Source organism: Anguilla rostrata, chromosome 8 (assembly GCF_018555375.3).
Source record: "Anguilla rostrata isolate EN2019 chromosome 8, ASM1855537v3, whole genome shotgun sequence".
Lineage (NCBI taxonomy): Eukaryota > Metazoa > Chordata > Actinopteri > Anguilliformes > Anguillidae > Anguilla > Anguilla rostrata.
The window spans coordinates 35,883,893-35,900,432 of NC_057940.1; the positions used below are offsets into that span (position 1 = coordinate 35,883,893).

Genomic DNA, 16,540 nt, shown 5'->3' on the forward strand with positions numbered 1-16,540 from the left:
CCGCAGGCGGAGGGGGCGGAGCCCGAGCCGCTGGGGCCCTGCCCGTCGCGCTGCTGCTTGCGGCCCAGCGGCGGCGGCTGCAGCTTGAACTTGAAGGGCGAGAGGTGTGGGTCCTCGCCGGGGTGCAGCGGGCTGTGCAGCGGGTGCGGGTGGGCGTGGGCGTGGGCGTGCCCGTGGGCGTGGCCGTGCGACAGGGCCGCGTGGTGGGCGGGGCCCTTGTCGGGGCGCTGCGGCTGGGGGATGATGATGTTGGGGTAGTGCAGGAAGGCGCGGGGGCTCAGGTGGTAGTTGTACACGCTCTGGGTGTGGGCCTGCAGGTAGCGCTTCATGTCCTCGGGGTTGAAGGAGAAGTGGGAGCCCAGCATGGGGCTGAGGGAGGGGGAGGGCGTGTAGGGCAGGTGGGACGAGGGCGTCATGGAGAGGGCGGGCGAGAGGGGAGGGGCCAGCAGCCCCGCCCCGCCGGAGCCGGGCAGGGGCGAGACGGGGAAGGGGGAGAGGGGGTCGGGGTGGACCCTGTGCGCGGGGTGGCCGCGCGGGTGGGGCGCCCCGTACAGGCGGAACAGGGAGTCGTGGGACAGGCGGGGGTGCAGGACGCCGCGGAAGCCCCGCTCGCCGCCCCGCTCGTCGGCCCCGCCCTCCTCCAGCTCGGAGTTGACGGACGTGCCGTCGCTGCAGTCGCTGATGGAGTTGCGCGCCAGGCGCCCGGCCGCCGCGCTGAACACCGGGCTGCGCAGCTCCTCGCTCGGCGACAGCACGTCCGACGGCGTGGACGGCGGGAAGCGGAAGTGCGTCCCCGCCCCCGAGGGCACCGGGGGGGCGCTCTGAGGAACACCGCTGCCTAAAACACACAGAGAGAGGAGGGGCACAGAGAGGGAGGAGGGGAGGGGCAGGGGACACAGAGAGAGAGGGGGCAGGGAGAGAGAGGGAGGGGGCAGGGAACACAGAGAGAGGGGAGGGAAGAGAGAGGCAGGGAACAGAGGAGGGGCAGGGGAACACAGAGAGAGGGGGAGGAGAGAGAGGAGGGGGCAGGGGAACACAGAGAGAGGGGAGGGAAAAGAGAGGAGGGGCAGGGGAACACAGAGAGGGAGGGAAGAGAGGGAGGGGGCAGGGGAACACAGAGAGAGGGAGGGGGCAGGGGAACACAGAGAGAGGGAGGGAGAGAGGGAGGGGGCAGGGGAACACAGAGAGAGGGAGGGGGCAGGGGAACACAGAGAGAGGGAGGGGGCAGGGAACACAGAGGGGAGGGGGAGGGAACACGAGAGAGGGAGGGGCAGGGAACACAGAGAGAGGGAGGGAGAGAGGGAGGGGGCAGGGGAACAAGACAGGGAGGGGCAGGAGAACACAGAAAGGGGGGAGAGAGGGAGGGAATGGGAAGAGAGAGGGACAGAAGAGAGGGAGAGGGGGAGGAAGATTAGGTGAAAGACTGAACACACGGCTCGACAGCGCTCCCATTTTAGGAACATTTGCTCATGAAAATTAATGTGTGCTAACTGGAAAAAATAATGCAGGAGCTCATCGACTAATTAGGATGCATTAGTGTGCTCCTCAACGTTCTAACTAAGGAGCACATGTGCACATGGGAAAAAATGCTAGAGTAGAGCCCCAGAATGCCATATACTGTAAGCCATGGACTAATATCGTGCTATTCAAAAGTAAAACACTGCTCTTCTGTGCAGACAGAGAGCAGCATGTGGCTCATTAGGAGCAGAGGAACAGCAGTGGAGCCCCTTACCTGCTGACCCCATGTCAATGAAGGGGTAATTCACCAGCACCAGCTTATTGAAGTTAAACTTGTAGGTGAATCTCTTCCCTTTAGTCTTATGCAGGATCCTCTTGTTATAGTAATACCTGTGGAACAAAGACGATGCTTACAGTCACTCAATGGAACAAAGCATGGAATCCGTGAGAGATCCATCAGTAACACACTAAAGCGCAACCAGGCTATCTGCACACTGTAAATAGCTCGAAAGTCACAGAAAATAAAATCTGAGGGGGGGGGGGGTGTTTTGATTGGATGTAGATCTGTGTGCTGCTTGCATACCCTGATCAGAAACTGCCTTTTTTTTCTTGTTTGAAGACTAATATGTTTACAAGTAACACGGCAGGGCAGAGTATTGGCATCCGTGTTTGTGAGCCAAGAGGTTGCAGGGTTTGAATCCCAGGTTGGGAGCTCTACCCAATCTGCTTCAGTGAATATCCAGCTATACAAAACACCACTACATAGCCAATATAAAAAGTTAACCGTGTAGTCTTTTAGGTGCCTAAATGTAACTGTCAATGTAATGTACCAATATGGCAGACAGAATGGCGCTGAGTAAGGCCAGCTGTTTTTGGGGGGACACAGATCAGCCTGTCTGACGGGACAGGCAGTGGAGCAGGCCCGATTCGCCCTGTTCTGAAGGCCGGGTGCGAGACGGTAGTGAGTAATATTTGCGCTCCGTGTGCGCTGCCCCCTCATTGGCCCAGCCCGAACAGCACGGCTCCCGAGCAGAGGGACAGACAGCCTATCGCTCTCCAGGAACCTGTACAGAAATACGGCGGGCGACTCCAGCCGTCAGCAACGCTCCCACGGCCCGTCTGCTCACGCAGCCAGCGCACCGCTCCTCTGCGCGTGTGCATTCCTCCCTCCTCCTATACCTGAACTCAGCCCTGTTTAAGAGCAGGGTTCTCTGGAATGTTTTTCAACATTGAGTGTTCAGTGTTCTAGAACTCTGCTTTAAGTTACCAGCAGTGATTGTAACATCGGCATCAGAATGTTCGGTTAAGAATCACATTCTAATTCTAATCACGTGTTTGTGATCTCACACCACAGAGGGTTAAATATCATACACCTCTACATAATTTCCGCTTCCAGAATGCGCTCACCCGACATCATCACTCTTAAAACGCATCTCAACCTGTCCATCTAACAACACAGTGTAAAGACAGTGAAGTCAACCACGTAAGAGCTCATTATGCTGAACTATTAAATAAAGACACTACCGTCGCACGTGGTCTTTGGACTAATAATGTGTTGCTATTCCTCAATTCAATTACACTATAGACTACGTATTTTCCAGAATTTTCATTAAAAGATCACAAGAATAGAGATAAAGAAGAATAAAAGAATAAAATACATCAGCAAAGTAATACTAAAACATTATAATGACCAACCATTATACAGGCTTGGGCTTTTCCAGAATCGATGCTTAATCTAACTTCCTGGCCATGCTTCGAACAGACACAGTGGTAAAGTTTTATCAGTGATTTAGACTCAAACCAGCGAGGGCAACTTCATGTATGATTAGACACCTTTACTTTAAAACTCAAAGCATCACATAACACGTCCCACCAGGCTGAGTAAGCCAGTGGACTGTAAGCTTCTGGAATGTTCCTGACGGGTACATGTCCAAGGGTCATCCCTCGCCGGGGCAGCAGGTCCGAGAGCTGGAGCAGCTACTCCTCAGAGTCCGAAACAGAGTGAGAAAGGACCTCGCACAGACACTAGTGTCCCCCCCTGCGCAAGCCCTCAGGAGGAGTCCTGCCGCACAGGACCGGCACCTGTGCTCCCACACATCAAAGACCAAAGCGTGCCAAACGAATCCACAAGGAACCAAACGCGGTGCCCCTCAGACACCTCAACAAACTGATGAATGCACAAACAAAGCAGCAAGTAATTACACCAATACATCATGGATCAGAAGCAAAAACCCTTTTTTTACTATACAAAGATATAAAGACGCGTAAAAAAAAGTAGACGGGCAAAACACGAAGCTGGGCAAGGGAAGGGAAGGCACAATTTATTTCTTGAATTGTTAACCAATAATTAATTTGAAAACATTACTGATATTTGTCATGTAATCTTAACTGACAATGAGAAGGATGTGTGCTTTCCACTTCCATGAATTCAGGTACAATTCCAGTAAAGCAGTAACGGATAGCGAAGACGAAAGACTTGGCAGAAGTGATACAGCAGTATCGCTTCCTCTCTGGCTATTTCCGTTTCCCAGCAGAGGCCGCGAAACTGAGCCCGTATAACGTGACCTCTGGTGCCGGTGCAAAGTGTCAGAAGACCGATCTGAAAGGGCTACGAAAACACGGGCCAGTATCTGGTCAGAACCGGGTCAGAACACGGCGGTACTGCATCGGAAACGAACTCGCTCAGCGCGCCGAGGGAAGTCACGGAAATCGAATGCGAAGCTAACGAAGGAATTTCACGCCAGTCATTTCTTTCCTGCACAAGTTCACAGAGGCCAGTCTGTGGTCTACTAACAGCCAAGACTCCTGATCGCGTGCGTATCAATTGGCCAGTAAAACGGAGCCGCTCGGTCTCACAAGAGCTGTCCTGAATTTCGGATGCCCAGTGCGTCTCTTATGCACGCATTTTATTCACGGATTTCTCATCTGCTCCCCGTAATGCCGTTTGGCCGCGTCTAATGCTTAAACGGCCACGTGAGCCTCAGACGCACAAAGACGGGGTTTTGTGGACCGGCGGAATTTGTGACGAGCCGCGGCGTGTCCGCGCTAATGCTTTAAAAATCTAATGAGCGGATCTGAACGCCAGGGTCCTTTCGGGGTGGCGTCCGTCTTCTGGCTCCCTCCCCCTTTCCCGACCCTCGCAGGACAAACACGCAGCTCACGCGACACCAACTGCCCGTATAACGGATTAACTCTCCGTGACCAGGTATGCCAATCTATTATTACTCGAATACCTCGAGATCCTGGCCTTCTGACAGTATGCGAGCGCTCAGTCTAAAAGCAAAGTGCTGTGCTGGCGAGAGAGGGCAGGCTGGAAACAACCGCTCTGACCGACTGCCACCAAAGAGAAAACAACATGGACTGGGAAAGTTTCTCAGCTAAAATCCCAAAGCGAATTTACTTGAAGATTAAGCGTTTATCCAGAAATACTCGATTCGACCTTCCAGGAATTCGGGAGGTTTCGGATCATCGGGTCAGACAAACTAGCGTCCGTTTATAGAGCTGCCGATTAAAGAGCGCCAAATCTCAACTTAGCATTTTGGTACGTAAATAAATGTACTGGTTTGGCGGGCTCGGCTACAAACGGGAGGCTGCAGCCGTTTGATCCGCAGCAGAAGAATCGGGAAACCTTCTCCCAATTCTGCACGATCGACCTTCACGTTAACCATTAACGCCGCGTCGCCGGTTCAGCGCCCCTGCGTCAAATAACAGCTCAGAAAGACGACGGTTCACTTCCGCCAGGATACTCGATGGAAGCAAGGGCAACGGTATGAATCATGCCACAGTGCAGACAGCCGAAGCTCCGGCGGCTGACTAAAGCTGATGTCAAACACATACTTACCATTATGACTACAGTTCTAAGCATTTTATTCTGAACTGCATTACAAGGCAAAAAAAAAGTACCGTTTTATGTACCATTTAATGGACAGTAAATCTGGCTTTATTGGACTGGTGTGTGTGCTGGGTCAGAGCGCTGTCTGCCGTCTCACTTCCGTCACACCGTGACTTTGCTTAATCTCCCCTGGAGGGACCGCGGAACAGAATGTGAATCGCATTACCCTGCCTATTCTTACCGCGCATTCTGGATTGACTCCACTCGGCTAGATTAACACACGAGCGCGCGTTCAAGTGCGCCGCACGAGCAGTCTGTGCCACTGACACCAACAACTTGAGCTGCCCTTCATCAATACAACGTCAAATGAATTTAAATCACTGCAGTCCCACTGTACGTGGGCCTTCTTCGGGGAAAACGGGAATCTGGAGTGAGACGGAAGGTATGCGATGTTTGCGGGTGTTATTTTGGCGACTGGAGTCTATTATGGTTATTAGCTGTCTGTCATACGCTGTACGAGACAAGGCAAGCCCATATTTTCAGAAACACTGTTTATGTAGACAAAGTCAAATCTAAGAAAAAAGTAGTTGATAATTCTAGGGGGAGCGAGGAGGTAGAGAGAGAGAGTGAGTGAGTGAGATAGAGAGATGGAAGTCAAATACTTTAGAAGGCACATGAAAGAATACATGGCTGAGTCTGAAAAAGAAGTATGGAAGACACGTGTCGAGAAGCAGGGCTGAACAGGGAGACCCACGGACTGGGAGTACAGCCTGCTGACACACTCACGCACACACACTCACGCAAAAAGCACAGACACACATGGGTCCTCTGTGTGTGTGCTGATGCGTGGCGGTGTGTGTGTTCTGTGCGTGTATGTTGTAGTCGTGCGTGTGGTGTGTGTGCGTGTGCGTGGTGTGTGTGTTGCGTGTGTGTCGTGTGTGTGTGTGCGTGTGCGTGTGCAGTGTGTGTGTGTGTGTGTGTGTCTGTGTGTGTGCATGTATGTGAGTGCGTGTTTGTGTGTCTGTGTGTGTGCATGTATGTGAGTGCGTGTGTGTGTGAGAAACATGCCGAGACACACAGAGGCGCGGGGAGACAGGCGAGCTCTGGAGCACTTTGAAGAGCATTTGAACTCACTTCAAAGGAGAAGGCTGGCTTCTCTGCGTGTCTGCAGTTACTCAAGTCTGCCGGGGCCCCCAACACTTCGCACAGACAGGGGGGGGGACAAAAGCCTCGCTCCAGAGTGGCTTCCACCCCGCGCCCGGCCCACGTGCACGTAGCGCACGCCCCAGCTAGCGCGCTCGTTTCCCAAAACACCGCTTACGCACTGGCCGGGGGCACTCACTCATGCCCGGGCAACTGCTGAGCAGGCCCAGCCCACAGGACGAGCTCACGGCCGGGTCTGCTGGGAAACTCTCTGAGTTAAAACCTGGCAAGTCAGCCAGCGACGCTAGTTCATGTCAAGTTCACTCGGGTATGGTGCAGGGGGGGGGTGGGACAGAGGGAGAGAGAACGGGGATGGGGGGGCAGAGGGAGAGAGAAAGGGGATGGGGGGCAGAGGGAGAGAGAAAGGGGATGGGGGGGCAGAGGGAGGGAGAACGGGGATGGGGAGAGGGAGAGAGAACAGGATGGGCAAGGGAGAGAGAAAGGGGTGGGGGCAGAGGAGTGGAGAAAGGTGAGAGGGGGGGCAGGGAGAGAGAACGGATGCAGAGGGAGAGAGAAAGGGGATGGGGGGGGGGCAGAGGGAGAGAGAACGGGGGGATGAGGGAGAGAAATGGGGGGGGGTGAGAGGGAGGAGGGGGAATCTCTCCATCCGAGCAGATACACATGGCAGATATTGCTGGAAGGCCGTCCCGGGCGGGGCTGATTTACGAGCGCTTTATGTTCCTCTGCGAAAAATAACTTCCTGACAGGAAGTGGGCATTACCCACCGGAGCAGTGTGACGGCAGCAGCCACACGGCTGCCTGGCACAGGCTCAGGGCTGTGCCGCTGGGCTGTACCGCTGGGCTGTGCCGCTGGGCTGTACCGCTGGGCTGTGCTCAGGGTCTGAGGAAGCCTGGGGGCACAGGTCAGTATGCACAGGCTGAGAGCTGTGCCCAGGCCGGGCTCTGTGCTGGCACAGGGGCGGAGAGTATGAGCTCACAGGCTGACCTCGGTCCATGGGACTCTACGAGCTGTGTGTGTGTGTGTGTGTGTGTGTGAGAGAGAGAGAGAGAGAGAGACCACTGACCACTCTACAAATAAAGGGGCTCATTCTGTGATGTACAATGATTCATACAGACCTCGCTCGCACAAATGTGTGCATGTGCATGTGTGTGAGCGCACACACACACACACACACACACACACCAAGTCACCAACTCACTTCCGCACAATGGGGAGCATTGTAGCTATGGCTGCTGACCAACTGATTACGACACAGGGCTTCAGTGTTACAGCAGACCTAGTGCGTTACAGCAGAGTTTGCATGTTACAGCAGGGCTAGTGTGTTACAGCAGAGCCTTTGCGTTACAACTGGGCTAGGGCATTACAGCAGGGCTTGTGCGTTAGCTAGCGTGCAACAGGAAACTGCGAGTGTTGCAGATGAGCGAACGTGTTACTGGAGAGCGAGAGCGTACCGCAGGAGGAGCACCCGAGAGAGAGAGAGAGAGACGAACTGAAAACACTTTCTGCACGCGCTCCCAGAGGGGTCGGCGCTCGGAGCCCAGCGCAAACGGCCCCATTACACCAGAGACGCCCCGCTTCCACACACCTGAGCTTCACTACCAGCCGAGGGGGGGGGCAGGCCTTCAGCAGCGTGTGAAAGACTGCAGCTAACCGCACCGTACGCCCCCCCCACCCTACCCCCCACCCTAACCCCCCCCGCCCCGGTCTCCCCGAGTTCAGCGCTAGTCTCTCGGAGCGGTTATAATCGGCAGCTCTGGGGTTATTTACGCGCGGCCCCGCCCTGCGGAGGGTGGTCCATCTGGTTCCAATGCCGTCGAGGAGGCCGCGGCTCTGCCTGCTGAGAGTGTGCGGAGCCCGTGGAGCCTCACGCCCAGCCGCACGCGTGCGGCCCGAACGGAGCCCCCTCTGCAGCCTGCGCAGGCCTCGCGCTTCACACCTACCCCACACGGTCCTCACCCTGCACGCGCCAGATCAACCGCCCCCCCAACTAAACTGTCCACACAGCCGCTCGTCTGTTCTTCTGGGCACTGTGAATGTAAGCATGTGCCTGAAAGAGTCAGAGAAAACCCGCGAGGGACTTGCAGTCGAGGAAAATGAGATCTTTTTTGGATCTGGTTTGCAGAACTGGTAACACACTGAACGGGTTCCCAGAGTTCAGTTCTGCACCGACGCGATGCGGCGCTCGTCACATGAGCGTGGGTGGGGACACGCGGTGAGCGACAGACCCAGGGAACGCCCCTTACTGCGCCCAGTGTTACAAGGGCCACTAACGCACTCTACCCTACCTCAATTACTGATCACGGGGGAAAGTGAACTAAGAGGAAGGGCTTCAGGAAAGCCTTGGCTCTGGGCAGCCGAGCCAGTCGTGTACCTGAGCCTAGCGGGGCATTCAGCGTGACATCACGCGCTACGGCTCAGGGTGAGGATACCGCAGTGGGACACCAATGGGGCTGTAACGCAGGGGCTGAACTGCCTGTGTGCGCCTGCATGTGTGGATGCTGCATTAGCAAATAACACCACAGCGGCTGGCTGGGTCAAATGACCACACAGAGAGGGAGGTCCAGCACAGCCTGCATTTACCCAGAGTGCCTTTCTCCACCCGTGCCCCAGCTACTCTGACCCTCACAGTCTATAAGACGCCTGCAGGGCCGGTGTTCCCTCGTTTAGGCACCGACAGCGCTGTGTGGTGCAGGTGAGCGCTCTGGCCAGCGGGGGGCGTACCTGAGCGCGCGGCTCAGCTTGTCGTAGTTCATCTGGGGCTTGCACTTGCGCGCTCCCCACAGCCGCGCCACCTCGTCGGGGTCCTTGATGACGAACTCGCCGTAGTCGCCCTGCCAGGCGATGACGTCGTGGTACTCCTCCTTCCGCAGCAGCTCCAGGATGAAGTGCCACAGCTGGATCTGCCGCGAGCCGGGGCTGGACTCGGGCTTGTAGGCCCACTCCGGGAAGGCGAACCCTGGGGGGGGGGAGGGAGGGAGGGAGGGGGAGGGAGAGAGAGAGACAGGTGTTAATGTGGCTCTCACACACAACCACCTGCCTGGCACACACATACACACACACACGCGGACTTCTACTGCTGCGGTAATCACACCAGCGTCACTGTGTGCATCTCACACCTTTCAGAGAAACACCAGCAGAGCCTCACTCACTGGCACTAGCCTGCTCTGATCATTAAGGCCCCAGCGCTAACGCTCGCCCCATTCACTGGCACTAGCCTGCTCTGATCATTAAGGCCCCAGCGCTAACGCCGCCCCATTCACTGCCACATTAAGGCCTGCCCTTCTGACTCATCTAAGGCCCCAGCGCTAGCGCTCGCCCCATTCACTGCCACTAGCCTGCTCTGATCATTAAGGCCCCAGCGTTAGCGCTCGCCCCATTCACTGGCACTAGCCTGCTCTGATCATTAAGGCCCCAGCGCTAGCGCTCGCCCCATTCACTGGCACTAGCCTGCTCTGATCATTAAGGCCCCAGCGCTAACGCTCGCCCCATTCACTGGCACTAGCCTGCTCTGATCATTAAGGCCCCAGCGCTAACGCTCGCCCCATTCACTGGCACTAGCCTGCTCTGATCATTAAGGCCCCAGCGCTAACGCTCGTCTGCAGGGCTCAGGGCTATGAGAGCCATCATAAAGGTGGTGTGCGTGGCTCTCACACTGCACCGCCCCACACCCACAGGCCAGCGACAGGCACAGTGTGGGGGCTGATGGGCGCTCGGCTTTCTGCAGTACCGCACGGGCGCTGGGCTGTGAAACCGCCACAAACGCCGCTCACGCCGGCCGGCTCGTTTGGCACGGAGCGCGCTCAGTCTGACGGAAGCGCCGAGCTCGCCGTGGAAGCGGCGTGAGACGCGCTCCGCAGCGGGAGCGGAAGAGAGCTTGTGCAGAGGAAGCGAGCGCGAGTGCGGCTGACAGAGGGGAAGCGCGCGGTGTGAGCGAGAGCTGCTCTCTGCGCGACAGTGACATGATGCTCCTCCAATGTGTGGGTGTGTGTGTGTGTGTGTGCTTGTGTGTGCGTGTATCTCTAACGGTTTTAACATTTTATATTTACAACATATTCCTTTTAGAAGTGAAAAAGGAACAGAAAACACATTTGTGTGCGTGCATGTGTTTGTTTGCGCGTGTGTGTGTGTGTGTGTGTGTGTGTGTGTGTGTGTTTGTTTGCATGTGTGTGTGTGTGTGTGTGTGTGCGTGTGTGTGTGTGTGCATGTGTTGGTTTGCGCGCGTGTGTGTGTGTGCGCGCGCATGTGTGTGTGTGCGCGTGTGTGTGTGTGTGTGTGTGCGTGCGTGCGTCTGCACTGAACGAACACGCCCTGAAAACACGCGCGTGTGTTCAGCACGTGGGTCCCTGGGCACGGCGCTCCAGTGTTTGTCTGCGGATGACCTCACCCTCCTACCCTGGCTTAACCCCCACGACCTCAGACCCTCCCAAAACCAGAGAGGACACCAGACACCCATTAGGACAGAGAGGCGATGAGACCGTATCAATAATGCACAGCGCTGGGGAGGGCTGGGAGGGGATCTCTGCTCTGAGACACACAGTGGGAGTGGCCCGTGGGGGGGGGGGGGGCAGGGCCTGGGGTGAGTCCTGAGGAGAGGGGGCAAGGAGACAATGGCAGGAAGGGGGGGTGGGAGAAAAGGAGAAGGAATGAGATCATAGCCTGTCTGGGAGTCTGTTGTCATCCAGGTTAGGTTGCCCCTCTCGTCCTGAAGGCTGGACTATGAGCACCCTGCACCCCGCGGGCGTTCCCAGCGTTTCTGACAGAGCGCTTGCGCTCGAAACGGCTCGCCGCAGCACAGACAGACATAACCAACCCGCGACTCTGCAAACACGGAGCGATTCCACGAACAGAGCGCCTTTCTGCGAACAGAACGACATCGATTCTGCTGTCCACCTGAGGCACATTTTTGCCATAGACAAGTGGCGGGGTGAGCGTGTGTGTGTGTGTGTGTGTGTGTGTGTGTTCTCCAGCCAGTCAGAGCAAAATGGGGAGAGAGAAGCACGTCTCAATGATCAATGAGTTGAGGCCAATCAGACAACTGGGTCTGCAGTCACAACAAGAGCAGACACCCAGAGACCCAGACACGTGCAGATTCACTCAGGCGCCTGGGGGAAAAACACACAACAATGCATGCGCACACACACTCACACAAAACCACTCACCCACACACACCACTCTGCCCCACACACCCATACAACACACAACACAATCCACACACACATGCCCATACGCACACACACACTCCCGCACACACACAACACTCCTCACCCCAATCCCCCCGCTCCTCCACACACACACACACACACACACACACTTTAAAACGGCAGCCTGGCTCCTCCCCCAGTGCCGCGGGCCACTCTGCAGCCCATCAGCAGGACGGGGGGGGGGGGGGGGCACCTGGGAGAGCCAGGCGGAACAGAGCGGACTACGGGAAAAACCCCAAGCCCCCGCGCTCACCGGCCCCTCTCTAATGCATTAGATAAGCACCACTTCAGACACAAAACACAGATTAAATCAGCAGAGAGAGAGAGATATCACAGGATCTCCTGCAGAGACGGAGCGCGGCGCTCCTGTGGGCCGCTGGCTCGCTGCTAGCAGGCGCAGATAAGGCGTTTGTTTGGTAGAGATGGCCGAGATGCGCTGAGCACGTGCGCCAGACACGCCGCTCCCCCGTCAGACAGGCTCAGACTCCCGAGCGCAGCTGCTCGTCCTTCACCCCCGCGGCCAGACGGCTGGCCTTGGAGCGGGGCGGGGCCGCGAGACAGCGCTCATCCCCGGGATCTTCCCCCTCTCGATCCCGCCGTCCCCGCCCATCCACTCAGCGTGCAGATCCGTGCACCTGCCCAGGAGCTCTGACACAGAACAGCGAGCCCCGCAGCCGGAGAGCGCCAGACAGAGAGAGAGAGGGAGAGAGCACCGCTGGCCTTGGAGAGCTCAAAATAGAGCCAACGGCAGGGTCACTGCGCTACTAACAGACTGTGGGAAGAGGATTCAAGGTGCCTGGGGCGGGGGCGGAGTCAGACTGTAAGGACTGCAAGAGAAGCATTGGAGGGATGAAGGATGGCACTGGGGCTGATGGGAAATGTAGGCGTAGACCTAACACACCGCCAATACAAATGTGGACAGGAGGAAGATGCAAAAAATGTAATCTCAAATAGTGCCACTCTGAGGGTGAGGTGGCAGTGCCACTCTGAGGGTGAGGTGGTAGTGCCACTCTGAGGGTGAGGTGGCAGTGCCACTCTGAGGGTGAGACTGCGGTGCCACTCTGAGGGTGAGTTGGCAGTGCCACTCTGAGGGTGAGGTGATAGTGCCACTCTGGGGGTGAGACTGCGGTGCCACTCTGGGGATGATGTGGCAGTGCCACTCTGGGGGTGATGTGGCAGTGCCACTCTGGGGATGATGTGGCGGTGTCACTCTGGGGGTGATGTGGCAGTGCCACTCTGGGGGTGATGTGGCAGTGCCACTCTGGGGGTGATGTGGCAGTGCCACTCTGGGGGTGAGGTGGCAGTGCCACTCTGGGGGTGATGTGGCAGTGCCACTCTGGGGGTGATGTGGCGGTGCCACTCTGGGGATGATGTGGCAGTGCCACTCTGGGGATGATGTGGCAGTGCCACCCTGGGGATGATGTGGCAGTGCCACTCTGGGGATGATGTGGCAGTGCCACTCTGGGGGTGAGGTGGTAGTGTCACTCTGGGGGTGAGGTGGCAGTGCCACTCTGGGGGTGAGACTGCGGTGCCACTCTGGGGGTGAGACTGCGGTGCCACTCTGGGGAATGGAGGCCAAGTCTGGGGGTGGGTGGCAGTGCACTGTGAGGTGAGGGTAGGCACTTGGGGTGATGAGGATGCACTGGGTGATGGAATGTAGCGAGTGCCACTCTGGGGAGGAAGATGGCAAGTGTCATCTGGGGATGATGTGGCTGCACTCTGGGGTGAGGTGGCAGTGCCACTCTGGGGGTGATGTGGCAGTGCCACTCTGGGGTGATGTGGCAGTGCCACTCTGGGGTGAGGTGGCAGTGCCACTCTGGGGGTGAGGTGGCAGTGCCACTCTGGGGTGAGTGGCAGTGCCACTCTGGGGTGATGTGGCAGGTGCCACTCTGGGGATGATGTGGCGTGCCACTCTGGGGTGAGGTGGTAGTGTCACTCTGGGGGTGAGTGCGTGCCACTCTGGGGTGATGTGGCAGTGCCACCTGGGGTAGAATGGCGTGCCACTCTGGGGTGATGTGGCAGTGCCACTCTGGGGTGAGGTGGCAGTGCCACTCTGAGGGTGAGGTGGCAGTGCCACTCTGAGGGTGAGGTGGTAGTGCCACTCTGAGGGTGAGGTGGCAGTGCCACTCTGAGGGTGAGGTGGCAGTGCCACTCTGAGGGTGAGGTGGCAGTGCCACTCTGAGGGTGAGGTGGCAGTGCCACTCTGAGGGTGAGGTGGCAGTGCCACTCTGGGGGTGAGGTGGCAGTGCCACTCTGGGGGTGATGTGGCAGTGCCACTCTGGGGGGGAGACAGTTAACTCCACCAGGCCTGGGGCTGCACGTGGGGTGGAGCTTCCAGGAATGTGTGAAATTGTGACAGGAAGTGTGCGACTGCTCTACGCCACAACAAAACTGCTTCCTCTGTGCGCCTTTGTGTGCGCTTGTGTATGTGTGTGTGTGTGTGTGTGTGAGTGTGTGTGTGCGCCTGTGGAAGAGACACAGAAACGTAGGTCAATGAGACACCAGCGTGCTGTGAAGCATAAGGCCACAAACATCCGCTGCAGAGCTTCTCACGGCTCAGAAGCCGCAGCTCACCTGCGCCCATGCGCTCGCTGCAGCAGTTCCTGCACTGTACCCTCAGCGCATACGAGGAGCGTGTGCGGCGGGGGGAAATCAGCCGGGGGCTCCGGCCTCCACACCGGCTCCACGAGCACCGATACCAGCCTGCTGGAGGACAGCAGGGCTGTGCTAATGAAGGGTGCAGATCATAGTGCACATTAGACTGCTGCTTGCTTTCTTCACCCGCTGAAGCTCAACTGTTGGTGCCGCCATTTTATGGACACAAAAAAACACTGCAGCAGTGAGACCGTGAGAGTGCACGTTTCACCTCACACTGAACGCCCTTTTCACAAGTGAACGCACCCTTAGAGACCTTCTCTTTTGGTTCACATGACACTGGAGCTCAACCACTGACTGCACAGCTGCTCGTCCTTCAACTGGCTTTATCGTCTAACACTCATTATTATTATTATGTGCTTAAGGCTTTATGCAAGCTTTACTGAAGCTCTGTACCAGGCTAATTACTGCTAAAACACCCTAACCGTATTTCCCAGGGAGCACACCAATGCATCCCGATCAGTCGCCGGGCTCCTAAATGATTTTTTCGGGGTAGCAGACGCCAGTTTTCAGGAAAGCGTGCTCCTGAAACGGGAGCTCTGTGGAGCCGTGTGCACGCAGGCGACCCGGACAGCGAGGAGGCGCGGGGGGCGAGCGCGGGGGGACAGGCGCGGGGGGCGAGCGCGGGCACACGCCGGGCGCTTGCGTCACTGGCCGCTGACTCACTCCGCCCGCCCGCCCGCCGCGCTTCTCATTCAGCCTTCACGACGCAAATTCCTCTCCTCCGCCGCTCGCTCCCCTCGCTCTCCTCTCCCTCGTTCCCTCTCTCGGACAACCGTCTCCTAGCAACCAGATACTTGGGCACTAAAAATAAAACTCCACAAACATAACAGAGAAAAGGCGGGGGGATGGGGGGGGGGGGGGGGGGGGGTTAAAAAATTGACAATTAAGGCTTTCAGACTTAAAGAGCAGGGACTGGAATAGAGGAGGAGAGAGGAGGAGAGGGGGGACGAGAGCAGCAGGTTCCCCGGGCGAGCAGCGGCTCTGGGCTGCTGCTGATCCCGTTTCCAGGCGCTCGCTCGCTGGTTGGCTCTCTCGCCTCGTCCCCGCGGACGAGCCACGCTTCTCACACAGTTATTTAATAGTTCAGCGCGGGAGGTGTGCCTCCAGGGACCGATCTGACACACACACACACACACACACGCACTCGCGCACGCACACACCTCTCGCCCACAAACACGCGCTCTCGCCGGCGAAAACAATAATAGGAAGCGCCCGCGCAGGCGCGCCTTCCTCTCCGCGCTGGCGGCTGGCGGGAAAGCAGACCGCGCTGGTCCGAGCAGGAAACGGCAGCCTGCCGCCAGCAGAGAGGCCGCGGAGGGGCGGGGCTCCCCCGTGTCCGTCAGTGTCTCTGTGCTTCAGCGTCTCACGTGTGAGAGTCGCCAGCGGAGTTTCAGGTCACGGTGCCGGCTCCTCCAGGCCTTCAGACCACTGGGGGCGCGTAGCTTCCTGTGGCAGAGCTGTGTGTGTGTGTGTGTCAGTCACTCAGCCTCAGTATTAGCGCCCGTCGCTAATCACCCCCGCAGCTGCAGCCCTGCTTCCCCGCCGCCGTCCCCCGCTCTGCCCGGGCAGCGCTGCGGGCTGGGGGGGAGACACGACGCCGAGACGCGCGGAACGCGCGGGAGCGCTGAACAAACACGCGCCTCCCGTGCGGACGTCCCCGCCCCCCCCTCAGCTCAGACCGCCGGGACGGGGGCGTTTCCGCAGAGAGGGGCCGCGCGTTTCCATGAGAACGGAACGGCGACGCTAAGCGCGGCGCGAGACCCGCGTCTGAGACGAGCGCGAGTTAGCCGCGGGTAGCGCGGAGGCTAGCGGAGCGCTGGAGGCTCAGAGGGTGCTGGGTCCGGCTCAGGCCCGGTCTGGAGCAGCCCTGCAGGCCTCCCGCTCCGCCTTCCTCCCATTCTTCCACCGGGCTAAATTTAACCGCAGGAAGAGCCTCCGTCTGCACCGCTAACAATCCCAGCGCCGTGGTGGGGCTGGGGGTGGGGGTGGGGGTGGGGTGGTGCCGGGCCTCTCCCTGCTACGCGTGTGCAGCGCGGACTGACCCTCGCGCTGGGTGAGCCGGCTAGGCGGGGCCTCGCTGCGTCATTCAAGCTGATGTCACCGCCTTCCAGTCCATACCACTGGCTCAGTGGCGCATGGAAAAGTGGAGTATGGGTGTATTCAGCAGGGCCGATGCTAACAGCAGTCGCTACGCTGTGCTGGGCTGGGCTCTATGGGCTGTACACA

General features: G+C 57.9%; 1 protein-coding gene across 1 annotated transcript in view; it reads right to left on the reverse strand.

Moving 5' to 3' along the window:
- The window catches only part of LOC135261554 (ETS domain-containing transcription factor ERF-like), a 44,311-nt gene that overhangs the window by 5,982 nt on the left and 21,789 nt on the right, over nt 1-16,540 (reverse strand). The window contains exons 2-4 of the mRNA XM_064348002.1: nt 9,177-9,411; nt 1,733-1,848; nt 1-838 (exon numbers count right to left, since the gene is read on the reverse strand). The exon at nt 1-838 is cut by the window's left edge and continues 133 nt beyond it. Of these exons, the coding sequence (XP_064204072.1) occupies nt 1-838; nt 1,733-1,848; nt 9,177-9,411 (1,189 nt within the window). The remainder of the gene's footprint in view (nt 839-1,732; nt 1,849-9,176; nt 9,412-16,540) is intronic.